Below are 26,846 nucleotides of genomic sequence, written 5' to 3' on the forward strand. Positions count from 1 at the left end.
TACAGACAAACATGAGTAGAATTATATAGAATCTCGTAGATTTGTTTAGACAGAATGGAAACTGAATTTGAAACAAGAGTCTGCAAAAATTTCATAAAATTTAAAATATTATTAGTATTTAAGATTATATTATTAGTTGAGTATTTTCTAATCAGAATACAGGAGAAAACAGTTAAGGCATAATTAAATTAGCATTTTGTTAAGGATTCTGCAATCAAAGGTTCTAGAAAAACAGATTAGTTGTTTCAGCACTTTGCATTAATGAGGCACATTTTGTATCAGTTTTAAAAATATGCAATAAGATTATCTCTGCTATACTTATTCACCCACCTTTTTTGGGTTTTTTTTTTTTTTTGGCACTACTGGGGTTGAATTCAGGGCCTTGTGCTTGCTGGGCAGGCATTCTACCATTTGAGCCACGCTGACATCTCTTTTTGCATTGGTTAATTTTAAAATAGGGTTTCACTTTATGTGCAGTTGACCTGGACAATGATCTTCCTATTTGTGCTTCCCTGCCTAGCTAGGATGACAGGTACATGCCACCACACCCAGACATTGATTGAGATAAGGCTGTTGTGAAATTTTTGCCTGGTTTGTCCTCAAATAACTATCCTCCCAATCCCTACATCTTGAGTTGCTAGAATTTCAGACTTGAGCCACTGGACCCAGTCCAACCACCTACCTTTTAAGAATATAGGTAATATGGCAATTGCAGTTCTATTTAAATTGTTTTGAAAATTCTAGAAAGCTTGTAAATCATCATTGTACAATTGATGAAATTTCCAAAATGAAGATTTTGATGTCTGTAGGACTTACTAGTCTTTCAAATAGCATGTAGTTTAGATATAACTAAATTAATAGCACTCCATAAAATAAATCATACATGAAAGTTTACTCTGGATATTTCATTTCAACTCTGGATGATACCACTGTGCTCATGAGAGCAGTCATTCTACTAAAAAAAAAGGGTACCACGTCACATAAAGAAATATAGAAAGTGCTATTTTTGGTTGATTCAGTTCTCCATTCCTTTTTTTTTTTTTTGGAAAGTCTGGGAGTAGTGCAATCTTATAATTGAGTTTAAAACACTTTTGAACTCAGGGACTACACCTTGAGCCACTCCACCAGCCCTTTTTTTTTTTTTTTCATTTTTCTTTTATTATTCATATGTGCATACAAGGCTTGGTTTATTTCTCCCCCCTGCCCCCACCCCCTCCCTTACCACCCACTCCACCCCCTCCCGCTCCCCCCCTCAATACCCAGCAGAAACTATTTTGCCCTTATCTCTAATTTTGTTGTAGAGAGAGTATAAGCAATAATAGGAAGGAACAAGGGGTTTTGCTGGTTGAGATAAGGATAGCTATACAGGGCATTGACTCACATTGATTTCCTGTGCGTGGGTGTTACCTTCTAGGTTAATTCTTTTTAATCTAACCTTTTCTCTAGTTCCTGGTCCCCTTTTCCTATTGGCCTCAGTTGCTTTAAGGTATCTGCTTTAGTTTCTCTGCATTAAGGGCAACAAATGCTAGCTAGTTTTTTAGGTGTCTTACCTATCCTCACCCCTCCCTTGTGTGCTCTCGCTTTTATCATGTGCTCATAGTCCAATCCCCTTGTTGTGTTTGCCCTTGATCTAATGTCCACATATGAGGGAGAACATACGATTTTTGGTCTTTTGAGCCAGGCTAACCTCACTCAGAATGATGTTCTCCAATTCCATCCATTTATCAGCGAATGATAACATTTCGTTCTTCTTCATGGCTGCATAAAATTCCATTGTGTATAGATACCACATTTTCTTAATCCATTCGTCAGTGCTGGGGCATCTTGGCTGTTTCCATAACTTGGCTATTGTGAATAGTGCCGCAATAAACATGGATGTGCAGGTGCCTCTGGAGTAACAGTCTTTTGGGTATATCCCCAAGAGTGGTATTGCTGGATCAAATGGTAGATCGATGTCCAGCTTTTTAAGTAGCCTCCAAATTTTTTTCCAGAGTGGTTGTACTAGTCTACATTCCCACCAACAGTGTAAGAGGGTTCTCCATTCCTTTTTCTCTCAAAGACCTAAGAATGATGGAATTCTAACTGAGAAGAAAATTAGCTCAATGGGTAATTGCCATTCTTTAAAATGTTGCTTCTGTAAATCTTTGGCCAACTGAGAGGAGAGTCAGGCACCATCTGCTGTGGCTGATTTAAAATTTACTCTAATAGAACAAGACTGAGAGGACTGAAGGCCTGCCCTGGAGCAGTGTGGTACTGAAGACAGATGACTCCAGTAACCAGCTCAGAAAATGAAGATACTTCCAGTTTGCTACTAATTTCCTAGACAAGATGTGGGCTTTTCTTTTTTAGTTAGCCTACATTGATTCACGAGTGAACAGGTTGTACCATAAGCCCTCCATATCCATGAGTTCTGCATCAAAATATTCAACCAACTATGGACAAAAAATACTTGGAAAAAATTGCCTAGGTAGTAAACATGTGCAGACTTGTGTTCTTATCATCATTCCCTAAACAATACAGTATAGCAACCATTTGCATTGTAGTAGTTATTATAAGTAATTCAGAGATCATTTAACGTATAAGAGAATATGTGCATAGTTATATGCAATAATTCACTATTTATATAAGGGACTTGAACATTTATGTATGTGGTATTCTTGGAGGAGGAAGGTCCTGGAACAAATATCCATGGATACTGAAACCGCTGTAATTACATAATGGACTGTTCAGAGACATCCTTTCCCCATCGTACCTACTTGTTTTTGGCCAGTTTGGACAAGAATTCCAAACACTGGACAAGTTCATTGTTGAGAGACTTAGCCCTGGTGACAGAGTGCCACTTGCTCAGTCATCTGAGCAAGAGACTTAATGTCAACCTGAGTCTCAGTGTTCTTCTGTATAGATGTAGGTGATAATAACGCCTTCCTCCTACAGGACGTTGTAATGATTAAGTGAGTTAATACACGTCAGGTTCTCGGAAGAATGACTGACATAAGGCTAATAAATTGTTGTTGTTGTTTATAGACTTAGGCAATACTTATGAATCATGATTTTCCTCTATAGGTGGCTAGAAAGGGCTTTCTATGAGCCAAAACACTAGTGATCCAAAAGAGCAAGAGGCGTGGCTCTCTACTGTCAATGAGTTTGTATTCTGGAGGGAAAGATAAGCAAAGAAGGCGAGGCAGTGTTGCCCCATGTGAACTCACTTGTTTAAATCCACCCTGTGCCACCTGTTATAAATGAAAAGTTAAAAGTAAGTAAATGAAAACATTAAGTAATACAAAATGTAATTAGCTTAAAAATTTTAAAGCAATGAAAATTAACTTCGAACTAGAAACAAGCCAAAACTAAATCAAAAGGGGAAAAATTTAAGTGGCTAGACCCTGAAGCAAAAGGAAAAAGCTTACACTGACCAAGAATAGCAAAGCTAGCATAGAAATAATAAATACTGATGATAGAAAACTTACAAAACCTGGAAAAAGAATTAGAGTGAGGCCAAATTTTAAATATATGAGGAGGAAACATTGTAAATTGGTAAGAAATGAGGCAAAAGAAATACACCCTAATTAAGGAAAGAAAGAAGAAAATAAAAATCCATATGATATGATATACTATGATAAGCAATTTGCCAATAAAACTAAGTATCCAAAAGACAAAATGCAAAAGTAAATAAAATCTCAAATAAGTTCAAGAGAGAATTTTAAAAGGTTAAAACAAAATTATAAGAGGTAAACATAGCAAAAGATAGGTAAGAAAAATCCACAGGTAAGAGATCATACAGGTACAAAATGTGAATTAAGTAATTAGTAATAATTTAAACTTAATCCTCAGCTCTTTAAAAAAACCTGAAATGTGTTAAGTGTTCAATCTTACTTGAAGTAATTTTGCTTCTCAATTACTCTTCTTTTGAAAACAGAAGTTTTACCATGGAAGACTTGAGAAAAGGCTGTGGCCTATAATTTACATCTTTAAATTTCGTGATGAAAAATAAAGGTTGCTTCCTCTTCCTTTAGTTAGCTAAAGCACATGGCCCTAAAATACCAAGAAGACACTGAGCATTGGTATAATCAGCAACCCAGGGTGAACAGGAAGACCAGTTTTTAATCCCTACCCAGGCACTCATTGGCTCTGTGAATCTCTATCCCATCAAAATTAGTGGAGGATTGAAAGTGCCAAATAAAATAATGGCATTAAATAAAGATCTACAGCAGATAAAAAGTTGCCAACCAATAGGAAAAGCAAAAAGGACTAAGATATACCATTTAAATTTTCTTTTGCATTGTGAAATTCATTGCATGCTTTTGATGGTTTGCAGTGTTTTCAGATGGTTGTGTTCAACTTGCTTTTTAAGAATTTGTTAGCTCCCCAAAGAATAATACTACTGCATGTAGGAACAGAATGCTGGTATTCGTCTCTCATATATTTTTATCTTAGTGGTTTATGCTATCTAATTTTAAGTTGCATGCCATGAATATTGAGGCTAGAAAATTTTTTCCATATGAGAAACAAAGGCAAAATATTAACTTAAAATAATTCATCTCTGTCAAACACATTTTAATAAAGCATTTTCCATGTTTCTTATCTCACTCTAAACAAAAGGTGAATTTTCATATTGCTTCTACACAAACCAAAGGCAAAACAGCTAGTCAATTTATTCTCAATTGTTTTCTTTAAAATACTCTGATGCATCAGCAGGTTGGGACTTGAGAGCTAAACTGAGAACATTATAGTTCCTTGTTTCAGCTAACCCTAGCAATCACCCTTTACCCTAAGACTCAGCACAGACAATCCTTTATCTCTGTGTCTCTAAGACCCTTACAAAGAGAAATTATCCGAGCTTCTTTTCAATTCTACATATTTTAAGAACATTTTAATAAGTTTATCAACTCCTAGAAGGATCAGAGTTATAGGTCACCCCCATATCCAAATAATTTTGCTCTCTTAGAATCACAGTATGGAAAAAAATGAGCAATCTCTAATGTGAAAAGTCTAGAAAATGTGTCAATGATGTTTTTTTCTGGGATAATTCAGTGGAAACTCATAATGACCTTGTGCCAGCCTGCAGAATTCCATAGATTATAGTTAACATGAACTGAGTCCTTGGATGACATTTACAAAGTTGACTTAAAAGACACAAGAGAACCTCCTTAAAAGTGCTTCTTAGAGGCACCTGCACACCCATGTTTATTGCGGCACTATTCACAATAGCCAAGTTATGGAAACAGCCAAGATGCCCCACCACTGACGAATGGATTAAGAAAATGTGGTATCTATACACAATGGAATTTTATGCAGCCATGAAGAAGAACGAAATGTTATCATTCGCTGGTAAATGGATGGAATTGGAGAACATCATTCTGAGTGAGGTTAGCCTGGCTCAAAAGACCAAAAATCGTATGTTCTCCCTCATATGTGGACATTAGATCAAGGGCAAACACAACAAGGGGATTGGACTATGAGCACATGAAAAAAGCGAGAGCACACAAGGGAGGGGTGAGGATAGGTAAGACACCTAAAAAATTAGTTAGCATTTGTTGCCCTTAATGCAGAGAAACTAAAGCAGATACCTTAAAAGCAATTGAGGCCAATAGGAAAAGGGGACCAGGAACTAGAGAAAAGGTTAGATCAAAAAGAATTAACCTAGAAGGTAACACACATGCACAGGAAATTAATGTGAGTCAACTCCCTGTATAGCTATCCTTATCTCAACGAGCAAAAACCCTTGTTCCTTCCTATTATTGCTTATACTCTCTCTACAACAAAATTAGAAATAAGGGCAAAATAGTTTCTGCTGGGTATTGAGGGGGTAGGGGGGAGAGGAAGGGGGCAGAGTGGGTGGTAAGGGAGGGGGTGGGGGCAGGGGGGAGAAATGACCCAAGCCTTGTATGCACATATGAATAATAAAATAATTTAAAAAAGTGTTTCTTAGAAGTGAGAGTTTGGTAGTGAAGTCAGTAATCGGAGCACTCAGAAGTGGTGTCAGAAGAATCACAAATTCAAGGCCCACTTGAGCTACATAAGGATACCCTATATCAAAAATCCATATCAAATCCACAAACTAATCACAGAAACAAAAAACAAGAAATACCTTTTTATTTCTTGGTAATATGGACAGCTAAAGTGAATCCCTGTTACATATCATGCTTAAAATAATAACCATCAGCGCTCCCTCACCACGCACCAACTCTGAATGCTCATTTCATTTGACTTTACAATGACTTCCTGAGGTCAGTATGCTTATTATCCTCATTAGTTAAATTGTGCTCACAAAGCCACCCTGTAGGTGGCAAAACTAGGATTTAGAATCTATAATATTTTATGTGTTGGTATCATTGGTACCATTCATATTTGAATCTGATTACATTTTGACAAGATTCATAGGATGGTATCTTCTTTTTATGATAGTGTCCTCTACTTATCCCTCATTCATAATGAGTTGAGATAAGAATCCCCAAACAGAGGCATTCCAGATGACTAATATGGCATGATGTATACCACGATTTTCACAATTTAATGTGTATACAAATCACCTGAAGTTCTCATTAAAATGCAAATTCAGATTCAGTAGCTTAGAGGTGAGTCCAAAGATTCTGCATTTCTAACAAGCTACTAGATAAGGCTGATAGTCCATCAAATTTTAAATACAAAAGACATAAAGAATAAGAGTGGCCTAGTGTGAGAAGACCTAGAAAAGAGCATCTCTGATGGCCAATTATTAAACTTTACAACTTTTCAGTTTCCCAAATGCTCTTATTTGTAAATAGGAACTAAATACCAAACACACTTATCTCATAGGACTTTGTTATGATTGTCAAATTAGATAGTGTTTTTTAAACTTCTAAAAACAAAACAAAAATAAAATGGCATGTGTTATTATCAACATGATGTTCAAACTTCTTCAGTTGAATGTCCCAAAGCCTACCTCAACTTCAGATCTATCTTTGCTATAAATAGAGTTATCTGACAGGTTCTCCTCAGCTCCAGAAGCATGGATCTTGAGGTCATACTGAATTCTATGGATTTACTTACACAGAAAATAAGATAGGATCCATAATTTTCTTTACCCAAGCAATCATTTTCACAAGCTTCCTATGAAATTTTAGCCTGAAAGCACAATATTACTTTCTCTCTGCAAGGATATCTTATCTCAATTTTATAACTCCCATCTGTTCTCTTTTATGAACTGAGAGTGTTTTAACAGCACTGCTTTCTCTCACATTTTTGCCAGTGCTGGGCTCCCTCCATCCTCTCCCCATCTCCCATTAACCAATAGCCTAACATAAGAAGACCACCAAGTAAAGGCTGGCTCTTCAATCTTTCAAACCTCTACTTTTTGATTGCCTTTATTTTGGAAACCTTGAAAAAAAGTCATTGTTTATTCATGAAGAGGAGCTTCCCTTCCTCCCTTGAAATTCGACCAACTTTGATTCATTTATTTAACAAAAAAAATGTATTGAACAGTCAATTCTAGTCATTGTGCATGATTCTGGGGAGACAAAGATAAATGAAACACATCACACAGGTGGCCTTAGTACTCTACCAGACCAGTTTTGTAAGCACGCTCCATTAGTTCTTAGACTTCTACACTTACTAGATTTGTGGGTTCAGTTTCTTCCTTTATAAATGATTCTTATGAAACTTAGAGATGACAGTTTTTATAATGGACCTTTTCCATTGTTCAGCTATAGCAGATTTCTGAAATATGATGGGTTTAGCTTCCTACACAGTCCTACATCCCATTTCATGGAGATTCAGAAAGGCCAGAGAATCCGATAGATCCAGTACAGTGTAACAAATTTGAAAAAAAGAAGTGGGTACAAGCATGGAGTGAGGCCACTTTTCAAAATTCTTTCATTTTTATGTCTAAAATATTCACTTTATCTTGAATAAATCCCTAAAATCCCTGAGAAAAGCTTCAGTGAGCACTTAATTATTTTAACATCAAAAGGCATTTGTAGAATTGAGTGATACTAGGATTTTTTCAGGATTAAAAATTTAGTCCCACTGTACTTAGGATGAGATCTAGTCAGAGTGGATTATGTTTTATTTAAAGAACATGTTGTTGAAGATTTGAAGTAGTCTAAGGGATTTAAAAAAAATTTTTTTTTTAAATTTTTTTCAGTGCTAAATATTGAACCCAGAGCCTTGCACATGTTAGGAAAGTGCTCTACCACTAAACCACATCAAAAGTGCTAATTTAAGGACTTTATAGATTTTTTCATAAGGCTAGCAAAGATGGTCAGTTTATCTACAAGCTTTAAGAGATGTTACCTTGGAGCAATATCCTAAAGACCTCACCTCATTTAGCTATGAAATCTTAAAAAAATGTCATTAAAAATTTAAGTGTTGAATTATTATTTCAAACTTGTGTACAAAATGTGACTTTGTATAACTCAAAAGAATTCTTCTAGGAATACTTTGATGTGGTCAAGATGGTGATAAAAAGATACCAGAAACATCTACTAACTTCTCATAGCTTTATTTTTTTTAATCAGGACAGAGCCCCTTAACTGCTATGATAAATTTAACACTATAATTTTCTAGATCAGTTTCTTTTTTTTTAATGTTAGGTTGATTTAAGTGTTTGTTTACAATGAGGAGTTATGTAACTTTGAACATACTGTACTAGGCAATTAAAAGTCGTCATGGCAAGAGAAAATCACAACCAGCTGCTGCAACAAGCACAAAAACAACCAGAAAACAGCAGCAGAAATGTAGGGATGAAAGTAGAGTGTGTTTATTATAAAAGAAAAATAATAACTCCTTAGAAATCTTAACAAAGAAAGGCATATTCTTAACTGGGAAAAAAGCCACTAGTAGACTAAATTACAAGTGTTTTAACTGCAGTTCTGTCCCTAGCACTTCTAAGAGTAAAGTAGGAGGAGACAGTTGAAACAGAAAATTCTGTAAAATTAGACCTAGAAACCCTACAAATTTGATTAAAATCTAAACATGTTTTACTTAAAAGAAATTTAATATACTCAAAGGCCTGCTTTAGTAACATGCTAGTCCCACCAGAAAATAACTCCAGTACCCCCTTGTGGCTAGCAATGTTTAAGTTGACCAGCCAACTCATGTGTGGACGAGTATGTGTGTCTTTTAAACCTAGTCTTAGGCTCAGGTGACAACTAATGATGTGTATACATCTGTTAAATTGTCCAATGTTGACCTGTGCAGAAGAGTGGGAAGGGAAACCCCTAAGTAGTAATGAAGGACTAAGCTCCCCCCAACCAACCTCTGCAGTACTACATCTTCCCTAACCCTTACTCAAAAGGAGCTCCTTATTCCTAAACCAAAGGATCAGCTTCTAATAAATAGATATTGAACTGCAGGCAGAGCTTTCTGTTTTTGAGGACAACATTTCACATCATCTGCCCATCTAATACTTTAGTTACTAAAAATCAAATTAGCGGGAACAACCACTCATATCCATCTTAGGGACATTGATTTGTTTCTTTGATTTTTCTGTTGTGTTACTAGAGGACCTAGGATTAAAGCACTGGGGATCTGCCCACCCATACTGTTTAATTGAATATGAATTATATTCACATTGATAGACTATATGGATATCATTTGATCTTCAAAAATATCCTGTTAATTATATTGTACCTAGTAAGAGTTGACCACTTCAGTAGATTTGATCAGTTGTAAATCTGTATTTATGTTATTTTTATAGCTGTCAGGAACATGCAGGCATCTTTATTGCATTCAGAGATGCAGAACTGAGTTGGAACACTTAGCTACATGCTGAGGTAATTAAAAGTTACCTAAACTCTCTAAGGTATTTAGGTTGAGTGTAAAGTAGGAACAATCCCCAGCTTGCCAAATTGTAAGAATGAATGATAACATGTAAAATGCCTAGTTTTCTGTCTACTAGCACATGCAAAATAATTGATAGACAGGTTGAGGTAGTTGTCATTTATATAAAGATAAGTAAACATAAACTAGATCTCTACAATTTACATTACTTTATTCAACAGATTTATATTGAGATCTATATGCAATGTGCTAAACACATAGGCAGTAAATATAAAGCAGTAAAAACACAAAAATTCTCAAAGAATTTAATATCTGGTGGAGTTAGGCAGTAAGTGTGTAACTAAATGGATGCATGTGTTAGTAATGACAAAAAGTATGGATAGGGATACCAAATGTTTCGGTGTACTGAGAAGTCACACTTTATACCAGTTGTCAAAATATCATTATTAATAGTCCTCCATACATTTTCAGTGGTGTTCCATGTTGGTCAGTAAGGTATGTGCTTATGAGTTTGTTAACAAAGGCTATGTCCTGCAGTAAGCATTCTCCCGAGAAACAGAATCAAGAGAAAACAGTGAAGAGGGAGAATAGGCTTATGTCTTTGATTATTGAGGCCAAGAGATCTATGATAAGCTCTCTGTAAGTTGGAGAACTGAGGAAATCAGTAGTGTCTGAAGGAGGGCCCTGGAGTGAGTTTTAGAGTCTAAAACCCTGAGAACCAAAAGCAATGATGGAAAAATGTCCTAGCTCAAAAAGAAAGGAGACCTTTATACTCCAAGGGTTTGGATGAAGCTGGCCCACACTGATGGAGATGGATCTTATTTACTTATTTTACTGAGTCAAATGCTAGTCTCTTTTGAAACATCCTCACAGTCACACCCAGAAAGAGTGTTTTACCAGATATCTGGGCATACCTAGCCTGGTCAAATTGTACCTAAAATTAATCATTTCAGTCTGTCATAACAAAATCCCACAGATTAGGTGTATTAAACAACAGAACTTTATTGCCTCACAATTCTGGAGGCTCACTGACCAAGATGTCAGCAGGACTGATTTCCTGAAGCATCTGCCTGATTTCAGATGGTCACATTCTCACTGTATCCACATGTGGCCTTATCTCTGTGCTTATGCCTCTCTGGTGTCTTTCTAAGGATATCAGTAGTACTAGATTAGGACATCTCTCTAATTACCTCATTTTAACTTAATCTCTCAACCATTTTAAATACCTTATCTCTATATTCTGAGATACTAAGTGTTGAAATTTCATCATGTGAAAATGGGGAAATAAAACTCAATCCATAGTATTAATTTATCTATGGCATAAAAATAAAGGAGTGGTTGTGGGAGAGTCAGCTATCCTTTAAGTAGCATGACCAGAGAAAGCCTCACTGAGATGTTAACATTGGAGTAAGATATGAAGGAGGTAATGTAAGACACTTCCCGCACAGGGACCAGCAAGTGGCTGGGGAAGAATTAAGAGAATAAAGTAAGAGAATAGACAGACAGATGAGAAGTGGGGATTGTGCACTCTGTGGCCACTCTACGGAATTTGGCTATAGACTCAGTGACATAGAAATTGATCTGATCTTCAATAAATATGTGGTGAATTAAGTAATTAGTCAACTGACATAATGAATGGAAGCCTCACTTCTAGCTTAGTCCTTTGTTAATCTCAAAGCCTAAATGGAAATTTATCTAATGTTAAAAGTGCAGAATACAGATCATGCAAACTAAATCAGTAGTGTTTAGTGGTTTAATTTAACTGACATGAAAATCCTATTGATAGATACTAAGAAGAAAGTACAATGAGCTCCGTACCATGTCATAGATTTGGGGGAAGTTTTGTTTGATGACCATGTTCTGTGTCAAGTAGGAGATGAACACATGGCCATGGTTTGATTTTCTCTGATGTTTTTGAAAAATCTCTTAATTTATATGTACATTACTTCTCTAGAAAATAACTTCTGCATCAAATTACCACAAATTGGGTGACTTTCTCACAGTTTAGAAAGCCAGAAGTCTTAACTAACGTCTCTGTAGCTTGGTTCTTTCTGGAAACTCTGAAAAACAATGTACTTCTTGCCTCTTTACCATCTGCTGATAGTTGCTAGAAATCCTTGGTGTTCCTGAGCTTGTGGTTGGTTTCACTCCAGGTTTTGTCTCCATCTTCACATGTCTTTCTCCCCTCTCTCTGTTGGTGTGTCCTTATATAAATATATGGCATTAGCTACAGGATCAGCCCTAATCTAGTATGAGCTAGTTGTATTTCATTGTATCTGCAAAGATTATATTCCAAAAAAGGTCACATTTTGAGTTTACAGATGAACATGAATTTTTGAGGACACAATTCAACCTTCATCCATGTCCACATAGAAGAAGCTAGAGGAAAGTAAAAATCTTAGATGTCTGTAGGAGCCAGGCAACTGATAAATGAGCTAAGTCATCTAAGCCAAACAGCAGTTGATTTACCTCTGGGTGCTGTAGTGTGCTAGAAAAGAGGGAAGACTGAGGCAAACTGTAAGTGTATCCTGCCTCAAGGGGGCAGTTCCTAACCAGACCTATCTAATTTCTACCATACAGCAATGCAGACAGAGGAGTGTTGTCAGATATTCCCATTTTTCAGAAGACAGAATTCCAAAGTTTTAAATTAGATAGATAGATACAGATATATAATGTCAGTTAATTAAAATAGTGTATATGGTAAATAGCTCCAAATACAGCCTACCAGGAATCAATTTGCGATATTAAAAAAATAAAATAAATTGTTCTTTAAAAGAAAACCTAGCTTGGACCAGAATGAAACAGGTCTCAAGTTTTCTTCCCATTTGAATTATTTCACACAATTGATCTGGAGTGATCAGACATGGCTAAATTTTTTGAGCCACCCTGGTAATGATAATGAGCAATCAAGACTATAAGACTGTAAACACTTAGCCTAATTAAATATCTACTTTGATTTTCATTCCAGGTACCTAGCACAAGATCTACTTCATCATATAGTCAATAAATATTTACTGTTTAAATTAATGAACTAATATTTTGTAGAATATAAATGTATTGTTAAAAGATAAAGATTAAAGATAAAGACTAAAGACAGGAAAGCAGTTATCTCACACTGAAAGTTATAATGGATTAAATGTTATTTCTTCTGGTATTTGAAGGATTTTTCAGAAACTATTATTTCATTCATCTCCTAACTTCCTTGAGATTAGGAAGTGTCATGTATTATTAGCCCCATTTTTCAGATGAAGAAATTGGATCTCCTTGTGCAGCTTTCTCTTCCACTGCATTATTATTTTTTAATACCGCTAAGAATTTGATGGATGTTCTTCAGAAAATGGAACTAAAGGCAACATTTCTAGCAAAGGAATGCAAGCCATCAAGTTTTCAGGAGTATGTTCAAGACAGGATGAGTTAAGCAGCCTAAATGGGAGTTGAGGAGGGAGTAAGAACCATACCATGAAGGGGAACAGATGTCCTCTAGGGCAAGACTACACAATGACGAGGTGACATACCCATTAGTGAGCTAGTCTGAACTACAGAACCACTGTTACTATAGTACAGGAGTCAGAATGTTGCACCAGAAGTTAGGCAGATGGGCAGTGCTCACGACTTGACACTGCCACTTTTAAGCTACATACATATCTCTACAATTAATCCCCTCAGTTGTTATTTGGCTTTCATAATATCAGTTGCTACTTGGGTCTCCTGTGAAGGTTAAATGATATAATGTTTGTAAAGTAATTGGCATATAGAAAGTATTCCTTGTTATTATTGTTGTCAGAGCACTGCCTTTCAGACATTATTTATCTGTATCTTCCCTTAAGACAAGCTCATGTTCGAGGTGAAATTTAGTGGACTTGTACTGTGCATACTTAATTCTTTGTTCATATTTACCATCCCTGAAAAAAAATGTTAAGTTTCATGAAAACAGGGACTGTGTTTTTACCAGGTGAGAGTAGGAGCACAATGGATATTGTTGAACAAAAACATGAAGTCAAATCATCCTCTGATAATAAATTACCTATTTTTCTACCTTTTTCAGACTGAGTAAAAGTCCAAGTTTTGATTATGAATTATGAGATTTTACAGGATCTTATATATTAAGAGAAATAGGATAGGTTAAACAAAAGAAAACCCAAAGTAAGAGCAGTGGTCAGATGATTGGCCAATGATAAAATGAGCAAGGTAGCTGGGCTATGTCTAAAGAAATACACTAGTTACTACACACAAGGGTGGTGGAGCAGAATAGTCCATTATATATTAAACATTCTGAGTAGAAAATGAACTTTATAACCCCAAGTCCTATCAAAAATAAGCTTATGTTTGTGGTCTGTTGTCATCAAGTGAATCAACTTTACTCATCTGTAGATATCTTTCTCACTCTAAATACATAATTAATCATCACAAAGGAAATTTTTAAGGTAAAAATGCCGAATTATTAAAAATGCTTAACACTTTTAAATTAAAAATAAATATGTATGATTTGAGTTAGCTTGATAAAGAAAAAATTACACTAGCATTGTTTGATTAATAAATTCTTATTTATTATAAAATAGTATTAATGAGGTAATAAGAAGGTATTTTGGTGTGAGTGCTTTTTACTGCTATATCAAAGGAGACACTGCTCTTACTTTTGAAATATTCCTTTTTGCTTTAGGTTGTGAGCCTTCAAAACATTTCTTCCTGCATCCACTGCATAAGGGAGAGGACCTTTATGTAGTCAGGAGCTGTATGTATATAATCTCATTTGAACCTCCTAACCACCCCAGAAAACCCACAAAGGTTGCCATTCCTATTCCAAGGGAGGTGAGATCAAAAAAACTTAGTAAGATTAGGTTATTTTTCCAAAATCTCACAAAACAAAAACTGATAGAGCTGAGATTCAAACTAGTTACTTCTGACTCTAAAGCTGAAAGTCTTTCTTTCGTAAATGTTACTTTCAATATGTCTCCAAAGGCTCACATGTTCAGTCACCTATTTCATCTTTCCTACAATTATAACTGTTTCTAAAATAACATTTTTAATGAAATTACTCCATTCATTCTATTTACAGTGAAATGAATTATACATTTGGTCAATGATTGTACATTATTCTATGGGAACAGACCAAACTAATTACTAATATTGCATGACCATATAATTTGCCATTTAAGCCAGGACAATTTTGAGCATGAAAATGGGGTGATAATACATGTTAGGAAAGCTTTCATCAAAAGCTACTGTCCTGGGCCAACTCAAGAAGGTCTTGTCATCCTACTTATAGGAAGTAGCTTTGGCAATTTGTTCAGAGGAAGAAATGAAAACTGGATTCCAATGATGAATCTTAAAAGATCATAGGGAAGACTGATCCCTTTTCCATGTGGCTGCTTTCTCTAGCCAATATTCTCTGGCTTGCTTGTCCAGTAAAGCAGGACAATAATAGAGACAATCATAAGAACTTTGCACAGATTGAGCATCCCTAATCTGAAAATTCAGTGTTTCACACTTTCAAAATAGTATAAAGTCTCAACTGGAAAAGTCTTCAAATATTCCCAAACCCAGAAACCTCTGAAATCAGAAGCACTTTTGGTCCCACCTAAGATAAGGGAGACTCAATCTGTATTGAATTAGGAAAGCATTATGGCTTTTACCATCTTGTTGTTTATTAATATATGCCTAGGGAAACTTATTATTGTATACGCCACTGACTAACACTTTCTCCCAATAATTCATCACAAAGGTAAACAAGATCAAGTGAACTCTGCCTTGATTGAATGGGAAACTGTGTCAAGCGGAGAGAGAAAAACAGACAGAAAATGAAAGAAACGGAGACCGGGAGAAATAAATTGGAAAATTAAAAAATAAACAGATGTAGAGAACAAGGTGTCAGGGAAAATGAGAAACAGAGTTTCTCAGAGAGAGAAAGGGAGATAGAGAGACAAGGATGAAGACAGAGAGGCCAAGAGCCAAGGAGAGAGATCAAGCGACTGATAGAACAGCAGTCATTATTTGAAAAACAGGTGTCTTTAATAGCAGCTCTGAGTAGAGTCAAATTTACTTTATTTGCATTTAAATTTTGTAGATGATTTCCCACACATTCAAGCACCTGCTGGCTGCCTCCTTCTGAATTAACTGAAAGAGAAGGCAACTACTTGACAATCAGGCAAAACAAATCAGGTCAATTAGAAAGGTTAGTTTTCTGCCTCCAAAATTCAAATGTCACAATCAATGTTGGTATTTCTCTTTGTATTCAGCCACCAACACTGCTTCTTAAAGGTGAATCCCTGGGGGCTGAACGCAAGACCCAGTAACATTTATAGGGATTGGCAGTAAGAATTATCACCAGAGTATAGGCCTTGAATTATCTAGGGCTCTGCTTTTCAGAAATGAATTTGAAAATACACAATGAACTCTGTGTGTCTGTGTGTGCGCATGTGTGTGTGTTTATGAGCTGTAATCTCATTTAAGAAACAGACATCCCAGCCGGTATTTCAAATTTGCAACAAGTGAAAAATACAGTTCCAACTCCTAGCATCTTAGTCACTGCTAATGAATCAGCTTGTCATTGATTCAAATAAGGACACTGATGGGATCACAGTGCCTCTGAAACTCCTGGTGATTTTTGTCATAGTTACTGATCCTCAGGAAGCCACCATATCTGGTGAAATATTATTATACACTTTCTTACACAAGACGGACAGGCTTAGAAGTTAGAAAGAAAAACACTGCCCATAATTCAAAAGCACAAGAAGAAAGCTGAATAGGATTGTGAATTATGTAGTAGAAACCTTTATTTCAAAGCAAAATCATAGGAAATGTAAGTTTTTGCTATCAGCTGTACTGAAAAAAGAAGGAAGATAAGCATAATTCATTATGGTGAAATTGCCTCTATTACCATAATCAGAACTTGTTGAATTCTTCATTCATGGTCATCACTCAGTACTGAAACCTGACATTTATATGTAATAGCATTTCTTGTACAACAGAAAAAGAAGGTGGTGAATGAATGACCACTTGCATGTATCACCACTGAGAGCTGCATGCTAAGCAATGGAGTTTGAAGATGCTGATGAGCTGATTTGTTTTCTATAATGTGAGAAACTCAAGAAGAAACTGCACACTGGTGAAAATGAACGTTCTTTCAGTTCTATTATAGTTAAAGTGGACTACGTATTTGCACACTTACTCTTTTTGTATCTTCTTTTCTCATGATTTTTGAATTGCTAGTATACAAGTAGCCTGGCTTAACTCATAGATGGGGATAGGCAGTTTTGACTTAATTTTGAATTCTAAGGCAGTAATTTGTGAGAAGACCACTGGACTCCATGATTGATGTTGGCAATTAATTTAAGATATTAATCTGTGCATTGCAGATTGCCATAAATAATAACTCAATAAATTAATAAATGTTATTAATCACTCAGTAAATATATGCTAGTACCTAATACATGTAATTCATGTATTATGCTGACTGTTAATAATCAAAATATGGTAAGGCATTTTTCTCATCTCATTTAGGCATTTATGCTCATATGTAATTTCAAGGAAGCCTCTCTTAACCACCATGTTTAAAATGACAAGTCTTCCCCATCCCTCTTCCACCCCTGTCTACCAAAAGAAATCTTTAGGCCCCATCCCTATTTTCTATCTGACATATTTCATATTTTCCTATTTTTATTATTTTTGTATTTATCAACTCTAATATAAATTCTACTAAAATAGAAAGTATTTCGATGAATTATTCCCAACACCTGGGACAGGGCCTAGCACATCACAGATACTCATCAATTGGTTTTTGTTCTTGTTTTTGTGTTTTGTAGTGCTGGGATAGAATCTTGTACATGGTAGGCAAGTGCCCTGCCACTGACCTACACACCCAGCTAACAAATATTTTTTGAATAAATTAATTAGTGAACCTGCAGAATCTTCCCCTCAAGTAGTTCAGCTTTTAGTGAGAGAAATCAACAAGTCAGTCATACAATATACTAAGTGTTATAGAAAATGAAGATGGTCAGATTATCAGGAGCACTATAACCACTATGCATCCTCAGACAAATAAAGAATATCATTTTTAATGTTTATGATATGTTATAGTAAATGTCTTAAAATAAATGAATACATAAATGTTTATGGGATGTAAGGTAATTAATACATCAGAGTGTTTAGTCTCTGTGGAGGGGCATCTCCGACACTGTAAGGCACTTTACTGCTGACTTACCTTTGTCATCAATTTTCTTTTACTGCCATTGGTTGGTCATGCAGTCCCACCCCTACATCTGTCAGTAGCACCCTCAGAAAGTACTTTCACACACAGCTACCCACTTAGGTGTGGGGAGGTGACTGTTTCACACTGTGAGGAAGCATACCATGCAAATTTTAAGTGCATCTGCTAATTAGAGACATGTAGCTAGCTAATCTGTACATTCTGCAACCATCATAAAAGATACATAGTCTGATTTCATGATTTTGCTTAAGACTGATTGGACATTTTATATATTAGGCACTATCTAAAGTGATAGGAGTACAGTAATGAATAAGAAAGATGGATACAGACTTAATTATATGGTTAAGTATAATTCTATCATCTTATTATGCATTTTCTACTTGTTCCATCTAGTTTTTGTCCCTCTGTTCTTTTGCACCCAGCTTATTTTGAGTTAACTAAATATTTTAGCTATTCCATTTTAACTCTGTATTGGAATTTTGATTGTATTACTATATTGACTGTACTATTTTTAATTGATCTCACAACATTTAGAGATTGTATCCTGTAACCTTCTCTTTTCATAGATTACTTAGAGTTAATATTGTACCTCTTTATAAAATGTAAGTACCATACAAAAGTAAAATTCCATTTACACCTCCCCAAATTTCATGCAACTATTTTCAGAAAAATTTGCAGCTGCAAATATAATAAAATCACAGTAGATTTTTGTTTAAAATTGAGAATAAAAATATTTTATATTTATTCACATAGTAAGTGCTCTTTATTTGTACCTGAAGATCTGAGCTCCTATATCACATCTCCTTAGCCTGAAGAAATTTCTTTAGCATATCTTATAATCAGTTCTATTTACTATGAATTATCATAGCTTTAATTTATCTGAAAATATCTTTGTTCCACCTTCATTTTCAAAAAATGATCTCCAGTGAGTATATAGTTCTTGGCTGATAGTCTGTATTTCCCAGAGAACATTAGGTGCTCTTACATTGTTATCTGGTCTCCACTATTCCTGATGGAATCTATTCTATATATACTATCATACCCTCATATGTGTCCTTTTCTTGTTTTTTTTAAAAACTTTTCTCATTTTTAGTTTTAAGTACTATAACTATGCTATATCTAAATATGATTCTTATATTTTACTTACTGGAGATTCAAAACTTTGCTGAATCTTCACATTGATGGCCGAAATATTTCATATTTGGAAAGGTCATTTTTGGATATTGCCTGAGTTATGGGGATGTCCATACTTAGAAAATTATCCTTACTCTAGAGAATTATCCTTGTTCCTAAAGCAGTCATTCTGAGCTCACAGTGAATGATAGAAGTCCTCAGTGCAGTTTCTTTTTCTTTTTTTCTGTGCCAGAACTCCAACACCTCCCAGCATTACTGACTTCTGATGTCTCCAGTTGATTCTCAGTCCCAACCTCCCCCTGACAATCATTAGGAAGCCTCACCCTCAGTATGCATTTCTCAGCCCTTAGTTAATAGCTTGCATTTAATCCTCACCCAGATCCCCCAGCCATTCCCCAGCACACTCAGACATCACTTCTCTCCTTTCTGTGCTCATGAACTCTAACCACTTCAGGAGTCTCCCTCACTCTTGCCATCTCAGTTCAGTGAGCTTAGACTTCACCTGTCTGAACCATGAGAGGAATATACCACCAGGAAGAGACAGCCAGAGCATTTTTGGGCTCACCTCTTCAGTTTCTTTTCTCTCAAGCATCACAGTTCTATATGACTTACTCTTCCATGGTTGGAATCTAGGTTTCTCATATGGTTTATACAGATATATGATTGCTTACAGTGGGACAACATATCCAATAACTTTTATTCTTAATGGCTGGAAGTAGAAATCTTCAATTCTACATTGCAGTAAGGAAGATATACATCAAATGTGTAATTGCATCATTAATTATATTAAATATATTTCCTATGAGAGAAAGATAAAGGAAACTGAAAACATGATTGCTAGTCATGATCTTCTTTGGTCTGTGGTATAAGTTTTTCCTCAGGAAATAATCATTGAACTGAACTCTCAAGGGTAAACAGACATTAACTAGACAATGAGGAGGTAAATCAAAAGTTCAGACACAGATAGCGGCATGTGAAAAGGCCAGAGGCAGAAAGGAATATGGTATTACCAAAAAGTAAAAAAAAAAAAAAAAAAAAAAGTCATTTTGTTTGACACCAACTACTTTTTTGAGGTAGATACTATTGCTAATTCATTCTACCAAGGAGTATACCTTGATTCAGAGACAAAGTAATTAAGCAACTGCTGATCATGTGATGCTGAGTTCAGACTCCAACCTGATTGGTTCCAGTGCCTGAACACTCAATTACTACATTTTAAGGAGAAAGGGACAGATGACCTGATAGCAGAGGAAAAGAGAGGAGAGGCAGAAAATTGTATCACATCCATATCCTGTCTTCTAGAAGTTTAAGGTCTCAACAAGGAGAAAACGCTAGAGACACAAAGGAACAATCACACACAAATTATGTATGACCATACTCTTGAAAGGATCCTTTAAATTCTGAACAAGATCTTTTTTGTATCAATCCCTTTGTTTTACAAAGAAAGGCACAAGTTTAGTGATCTTTACAAGGTCACTCAGCTTAAATTAGTAAAACAGAGACTAAAACCTTAGACTTCTAATTCCTAATTAAAAATGGCAAATTGTCTATCTTCCTAAATTGGAGCTGGGAACAAGGGAGGTAAAATTAATAGCTGTGAGTGCTTGGGAAGGAGGAAGTTATTTTCTCCACACCAGGCCTGAGGGGTCAAGAAATTGTCATAGTAATTGGGCTTGGCATTTACAGAATTTAAGGGGAGAACAGGAAATTTGAGTGTCTGACACAATTGGAGAGTCTGGCTAGATGTCAAGAAATCAAATCTAAAGCAAAGGAGGTAGGTATGGTTCTGATCTACTACAGAAGTTTGGTAGAACCTTCTCCCTTGAGTTACTTATCAGAATAGGGTCTCATTAAAATAGGGTGTGATACCTTACACAATAGGTGGGATGCTGGCTGGAAAAACAGGGATGATAGAAGAGCCTCTTGGAGATTCAGAGGCTAAGTTTGCCTGAGGAAAGTGTATTTGAACTGTTTCAAAGGCAGCCTAAGTATGTAGAAATTGACCATTGGTGAAGGGCTGAACATACTGCAGGAATACCACATGCTATAGTTGGAAATGGTCTAGATAGAAAGGACAGAATACCTACTTGAAAAGGTGAAGCTAAACTCTAAAGTCCCAGAGAAGTTTACAAAGGAAAGAGTGCCCAGATGGACATTCTTATAGAAATGTAGAAGGAAGAAGCAGATTAAAGTTTGTTTGTGCAAATCAGACTTATTTTTAATAGTTTAGAAGCTTTGATACAAATCTAGGAAGTGAAATTGGGTCTTCTTTAGATATTCATAGTGAATTTATTGACATATTATATGTCAGATCCTCAGCCAGAACATGGATATCAAGTGAACAAGACATTTCACACCAGATAAGTGCCAAGGACATGGGAGGTTCTACATTGTAAATTCAAGCAAGATAGGAAGGTCAGTATGGCCAATGACTGATAGTCTAGAGCAGGAAGGAAGATGAATAAAAATGTGACAGAGCAAGTCAGAGTCAGATCATGCAGGCTCTTTGGGTCCTTGATAGGAAGTGTGGGTTCTTTTCACAAGGCAACATGAAGTTCTTAAAGGGTTTTAAACAGAAGAATGATCTGATTTGATTTATGTATTTACTACTTCGTTTTGTCACCCTGTCCCTAAGAGTTTTAGCTGATGGAACAACTTCATGAGGAAATAGGGTCAGGATTTGCTTATAACTCCAAGGTAGGAATTGTGAAGTAGAAAAATGTACAAGTAATATTTTTACCAGGTCTCTACATAAAGATGGTTAAAGATCAATTTAAATTGCTGTTGCTTTAGATTCTACACTTTCCATACTAGTTTGGGGCAAAGCAATGAACATTGACATGCAAATTTAGGCTTCCATGTGCTCAGAAGGATTAAGTTGATGATGAGTTGGACAGTTGGCTTCTGACATCACAAGTTGTTTCCAGCCCTTGCTAGCTTATCACTCAGGTACTACTGATTATTTCTTGAGTCCTCTCCAAATGCATGAAGTCACCAATCCTGAACCATCTACTCCTGGGTTAACATTTTGCAAATACACCTTCCTTCCTTTGGAATTTTTCTGCTTGACTAAGTTCCATTCATTAGTGTCCATTTGTGAAAAATGTGAAGGACTGTCACATCTCTGGACATGTCAGCCCTTGCTGATGAAGTTGCAGATCAAGGACATTTATTTTCTCACTTTCAGGGAAGGCAAAGGTACTAACAGATGATTGCAGTGTGAATGGTTTATGTACAGCATCTATCTCCTTGGTAATCAAAAACAGGGAGCAATGAGAACAGAAAATTGTGACGTGGGCCATTAGTGCTGGTTTAAATGTTGAGATTTCAAATCCAGTTAACTCTTTTTGTGATATTTCTTTTACTCCTCATCTAAGGCCCAAAAAAGACTGCCAAATTTTATTTTTATCATTCAGTAGTTATCCTTCATGATTCTGTTTTCACTTGCTAATCCATACTGGACCATAAGGGAAAGGTTTGTAAAGAAACCCCAGATAAAGAGGAAAATATCTGGGGTCCTAACCCACTGCCTGTGATTGACTGAGTGGCTGGCTGCATCCCCATCCTGCCTGGGCTTCCCTGATAACCCTGCAGCTTGGCTGGTTCCTCTGTGCAAACAGCATTAACAGAACTGATCATATATTTTCTAGGTTTCCTCTACGCTCAGAACAACACCAAACGCAGCATTAAAGAGCGACTCATGAAGCTCTTGCCCTGTTCAGCTGCCAAAACGTCGTCTCCTGCTATTCAAAGCAAGTTTGGTTTTCTTTTTGCCCCCAACATGTTTGTTTTATTTGTTTAGCTCTGCATGCATTGTCGTGCTTTGCTTCTAAAAAAAAATCAATATATCATCTACTGCAAAAGCAACAATATTGATGCACTCGTGTTTACCTAGAGCGCTTTTGTGCAATTATGAAGCATTTCCTATTTGGCAGACTGACAGCACAGTGTTAGTGACAAGAGCTTGTGCCTCAAAACACAGGGGGAATTTCTGTTTGATCTGAGGGATTGGAATAAGACTCAAGTAACTCTTGGGATTCCTGTTGCCTGTCTTGTAGCAGAGCAGCTGGACATTGCTTACAGCACTATCTTGTGAGCTTCTTTCTTTATTTTTAAATTGACACATAAAATTATACATATTTATAGGATTCCATGTGATATTTTGGTACATGTATACATTGTATGAAGGGCAACTCAAGATAAATACACTCATCTCTGCAAATACGTATTATTTCTTTATGGTGAAAATATTCAAAATTCTTTATTATAACTTTTCTGGAATATACAATATGTTATCATTATCTATGGTCACTCTATTCTACAAAGGAGCACGAGAGCGTATTTCTCCTGTCTAGCTATAACTTAGTACCTGCTGATTAACTTAAGTCATCTTTCCCTCCCCAGCCTCTGGTAATCACTATTCTACTCTCAACTCTTTTGACATCAACTTATTTAGATTTCACACAAGAATGAGATCATGTAGCATTTGTCTTTCTATGCCTGGTTTATTTCACTTAACTCGATGATCTCCAATTCCATCCATGTTGTCTCAAATGACTGGATTTCCATAAATTGCTGGATGGTGTCCCATTGTGTTTATGAACCACATTGTCTTAATCCACTTATCCAATGATAGACACCTAGGTTAAAGCCAATTTTTGGTTATTGGCAATAATCCTGCAATAAACATAAGCATGCAGGTGACTCTCATACTGATTCCACTTCCTTCTTATAACACAGTAGCAGGATTTCTGGGTTCTATGCTAATTCTATTTTTAACTTTTTGAGAAACCTCCTTGCCATTTTTCATAATGACTATTCTCTTGCTAATTTCTTGACTGCTATGCACTGGATGTGTAATATATATACTGCCAAACTAGAAATGTCACCAGATTAGAAAAAGTACCAAAAAGTGGAATTTTTTTAAATGTGACTTTTTTCCTTTGATTACTCTCTCCCCATGTCTATCAGTGTTCTCTAGAAAATCAGAGTTAGTACAAACATATACATATACAGGTATATACAAATATCTATGACTCAACAGGATTGTGTAGATGAACATGGACAAATTTATAGGGACACCTGGCAGGCTGGGAAGTCAGACAGCATGAAGCAATGCAGCAAGTATTCTTCTTCTGAAGGAAACCTCAGTTTTGACTTAAGACCTTCAATCAAGTAGATGAAGCTTACTACAGTAATCTACCCTTGGCTTATGTCAACTAAATGTAGACATTACCACTTTCAGCAGCACTTAGATTAGGGACTGATTAAGTAATTGGATGTTATAGGAATGGTCAGATTGACACATGAGACTAACCATTATGCTGCCTAACTTTTCTTTCCCTCCAACTCTTTAACATTCTCTAGGAATAAAAAAAAATAGAAGATATTTAAAGGGAAACAATCTGTAGACTTTATAAAGGTATTATATATAATTTATTATGTGCATTTACAAATATACTATGTGCAAATATTCTTTCATTCATTTTTTCCAAGCATTACACATTCTTAGAGTCAGAAAGAGAAGATAGTATTATTTGCTAGCAAGGAGATAGAACATTAGAAAGCAAGGGGGAACAGCTTATGTTTGGAGCAAGAGACCACATCTGTACCCCCTCTCCTATGTTCTGCAACACTATTGGTGATGTTAAAACATGAATGTCCTAAAATTTTACTGGTCTGTACAAAACAAATGCAGGATACATGGAAAGAACTTCAAATGACCCAATACACACAATGAAAAGTCTCAGAATAAAAAAGCAGTTTGTTTCGGTGGCATTGACTGAAGGAAATATATTAAAATTCAGTTGATGCACTTTCTCATTTAACAAATATTTATCATATGGCAGTTCCTGCTCCTTGTGCTGAGAGAAAGAGCAGCAAATAAAACATTTTAAAATACAAAACCAAACCAAAAACAAACAAATCCCTGTTCTGCTAGAACTTATATTACATTCTATAGGTATAAGTGACAGGAAAAAATGAGTTTTCTTAGTAATAGTCCTATTTGCACAAACATTAAAATTATGGTCATGATACATTTTCTTGATTTTTTTTCATTGCACACATGCACAGTGTCTCAAAAATAAGAAATAGCATATCATCAGCAACCTGGAAGGCCATAGAAAAGTGGCAAAGCCTTAATCCTACAGGATCCTGGGCTGCAGGTTTTATTACCACCATTTGTCAGTGATGATTGGTTATTAGAGTGATTGTTTTTCTCCTTTCAAGTTGGAGTCAAAATTGCCAATCTACCAGATGTTTTCTGAAAATATAGTCATTTGTACAATGCAGACAGATATTTCAAATGGATCTCTACAATCACTTAGTGAGGAACAAAACTGTCATGTTCTGTTAGCACTTTTTCTGCACCAATATCTAGCAGTGACTTAGCCCCCAAAAAATATTTATGAAGGATGCAAATGAGCTTTAATTAAGTCCTTTCCTAAAAGGATGTTTTTGGAAATTAAAAAAAAAAACTCCAGAATATACTAAACACAAAGGCCAGAATGACTAAAAACTTGTAGCTTAGAAATATGGAAAGTGGTTGCTATTGAGCCCACCCTGGACTTGGCATATGATTTGTGGAGTCCATGTAGTCTACAGATATAAAATTCTCTCCCCAACTAACCACCATATTCTCTAGTCACCACATCTCACAAGAAATCCCAAGCATGTATCAATAGCTTACTTGGAAAAGAGAACACATTGATTCCATTGCCCCACAAGCAAGGTGACATTTTTAACTCCCTATCCATGGTCCAGGTCATAGTACTGAAAAGATGCCATGGGAACATGGAGCAATAGAGAGGTAGGTCAACCAGATACCAGATCTCAGTCACCTGGAGGAAAACAATGTTAGCCCTTGTCTACATGCTGAATCTCAGAGACCCCAAGGGTGAGTCTTGACTTGACCTAAGTGGTTCTAGGCATGAGTGGCTTGTCAGGGCTGAGGAAATTTTCTCTGCCATGATGCTTCCAAAGTGAGGGGCCTGAAAGTCAGTTTCCTATAGAAAAATCCAAGCTCTTGCTGAGCTATGAAGAACTAAGATTCCCAGAATCAGAGAGTGTTACTGTGTGAAGGGAGCAATAAAGAGACATCCAGCCTACCTCCCCAAGTGGTCTACAAATCCTTAGTTACAACCAGAGAGCAGTGCTGCTTTTATTGGAAGGCATCTATAGGCCATTGTCAGCTTTAAGGACCATTTCACAATAAGCCAAAATCTGCCTGCCTCCATTTTATAATCATTTGTTAAATGCAAATTTAAAATATTATTTCTATTTTTGCTTCCAATTAAAGCATTAAGACTAGCAAACTATATTTTTCTGTGTGAAGAACCATAGAACCATATATTTAAATGTTTGAAAATTGCTTATCTTTAATAAAAGGCAAAAAATTACAATCCCCTATCTCCTTATCTTGAACCACACATCTTGACTTTGATGTTTGAGAAAATTCTTAGTCAAATATCAAAAAGACCAACTGCCTTGGAGAGGTGTTGGGGAACAACATATACGGCTTTGAGAAGAAAGTAATCAATCCATGCAACAGCCTATGGCTTTCTTCAACCAAAAGACCTGACTAGTAGTTGAAAAGTAAAAATTGATATGACCTAATAAGAATTAATCTAGGCTTTAGCATCTCTTCCACCTTGTATGAGTGACTCCTGAACAAGAGTGAGAGATAGCATGGGGATGGAGCTGGAATCATCTGGGCCTTGAATTAAGGGTGGCCTTGCATAAGTTT

At 35.9% G+C, this 26,846-nt stretch overlaps 1 protein-coding gene across 5 annotated transcripts in view; it reads left to right on the forward strand.

Moving 5' to 3' along the window:
• The window catches only part of Kcnip4 (potassium voltage-gated channel interacting protein 4), a 1,065,442-nt gene that overhangs the window by 914,987 nt on the left and 123,609 nt on the right, over positions 1-26,846 (forward strand). The window contains exon 2 of one of the 5 annotated variants that reach the window (XM_074042531.1): positions 22,750-22,855. The exons of the other annotated variants lie outside the window; for them this stretch is intronic. Within the exon in view, the coding sequence (XP_073898632.1) occupies positions 22,750-22,855 (106 nt within the window). The remainder of the gene's footprint in view (positions 1-22,749; positions 22,856-26,846) is intronic. 5 annotated transcript variants of the gene reach the window in all.

This window comes from Castor canadensis, chromosome 9 (assembly GCF_047511655.1).
Source record: "Castor canadensis chromosome 9, mCasCan1.hap1v2, whole genome shotgun sequence".
NCBI classification, from domain to species: Eukaryota; Metazoa; Chordata; class Mammalia; order Rodentia; family Castoridae; genus Castor; species Castor canadensis.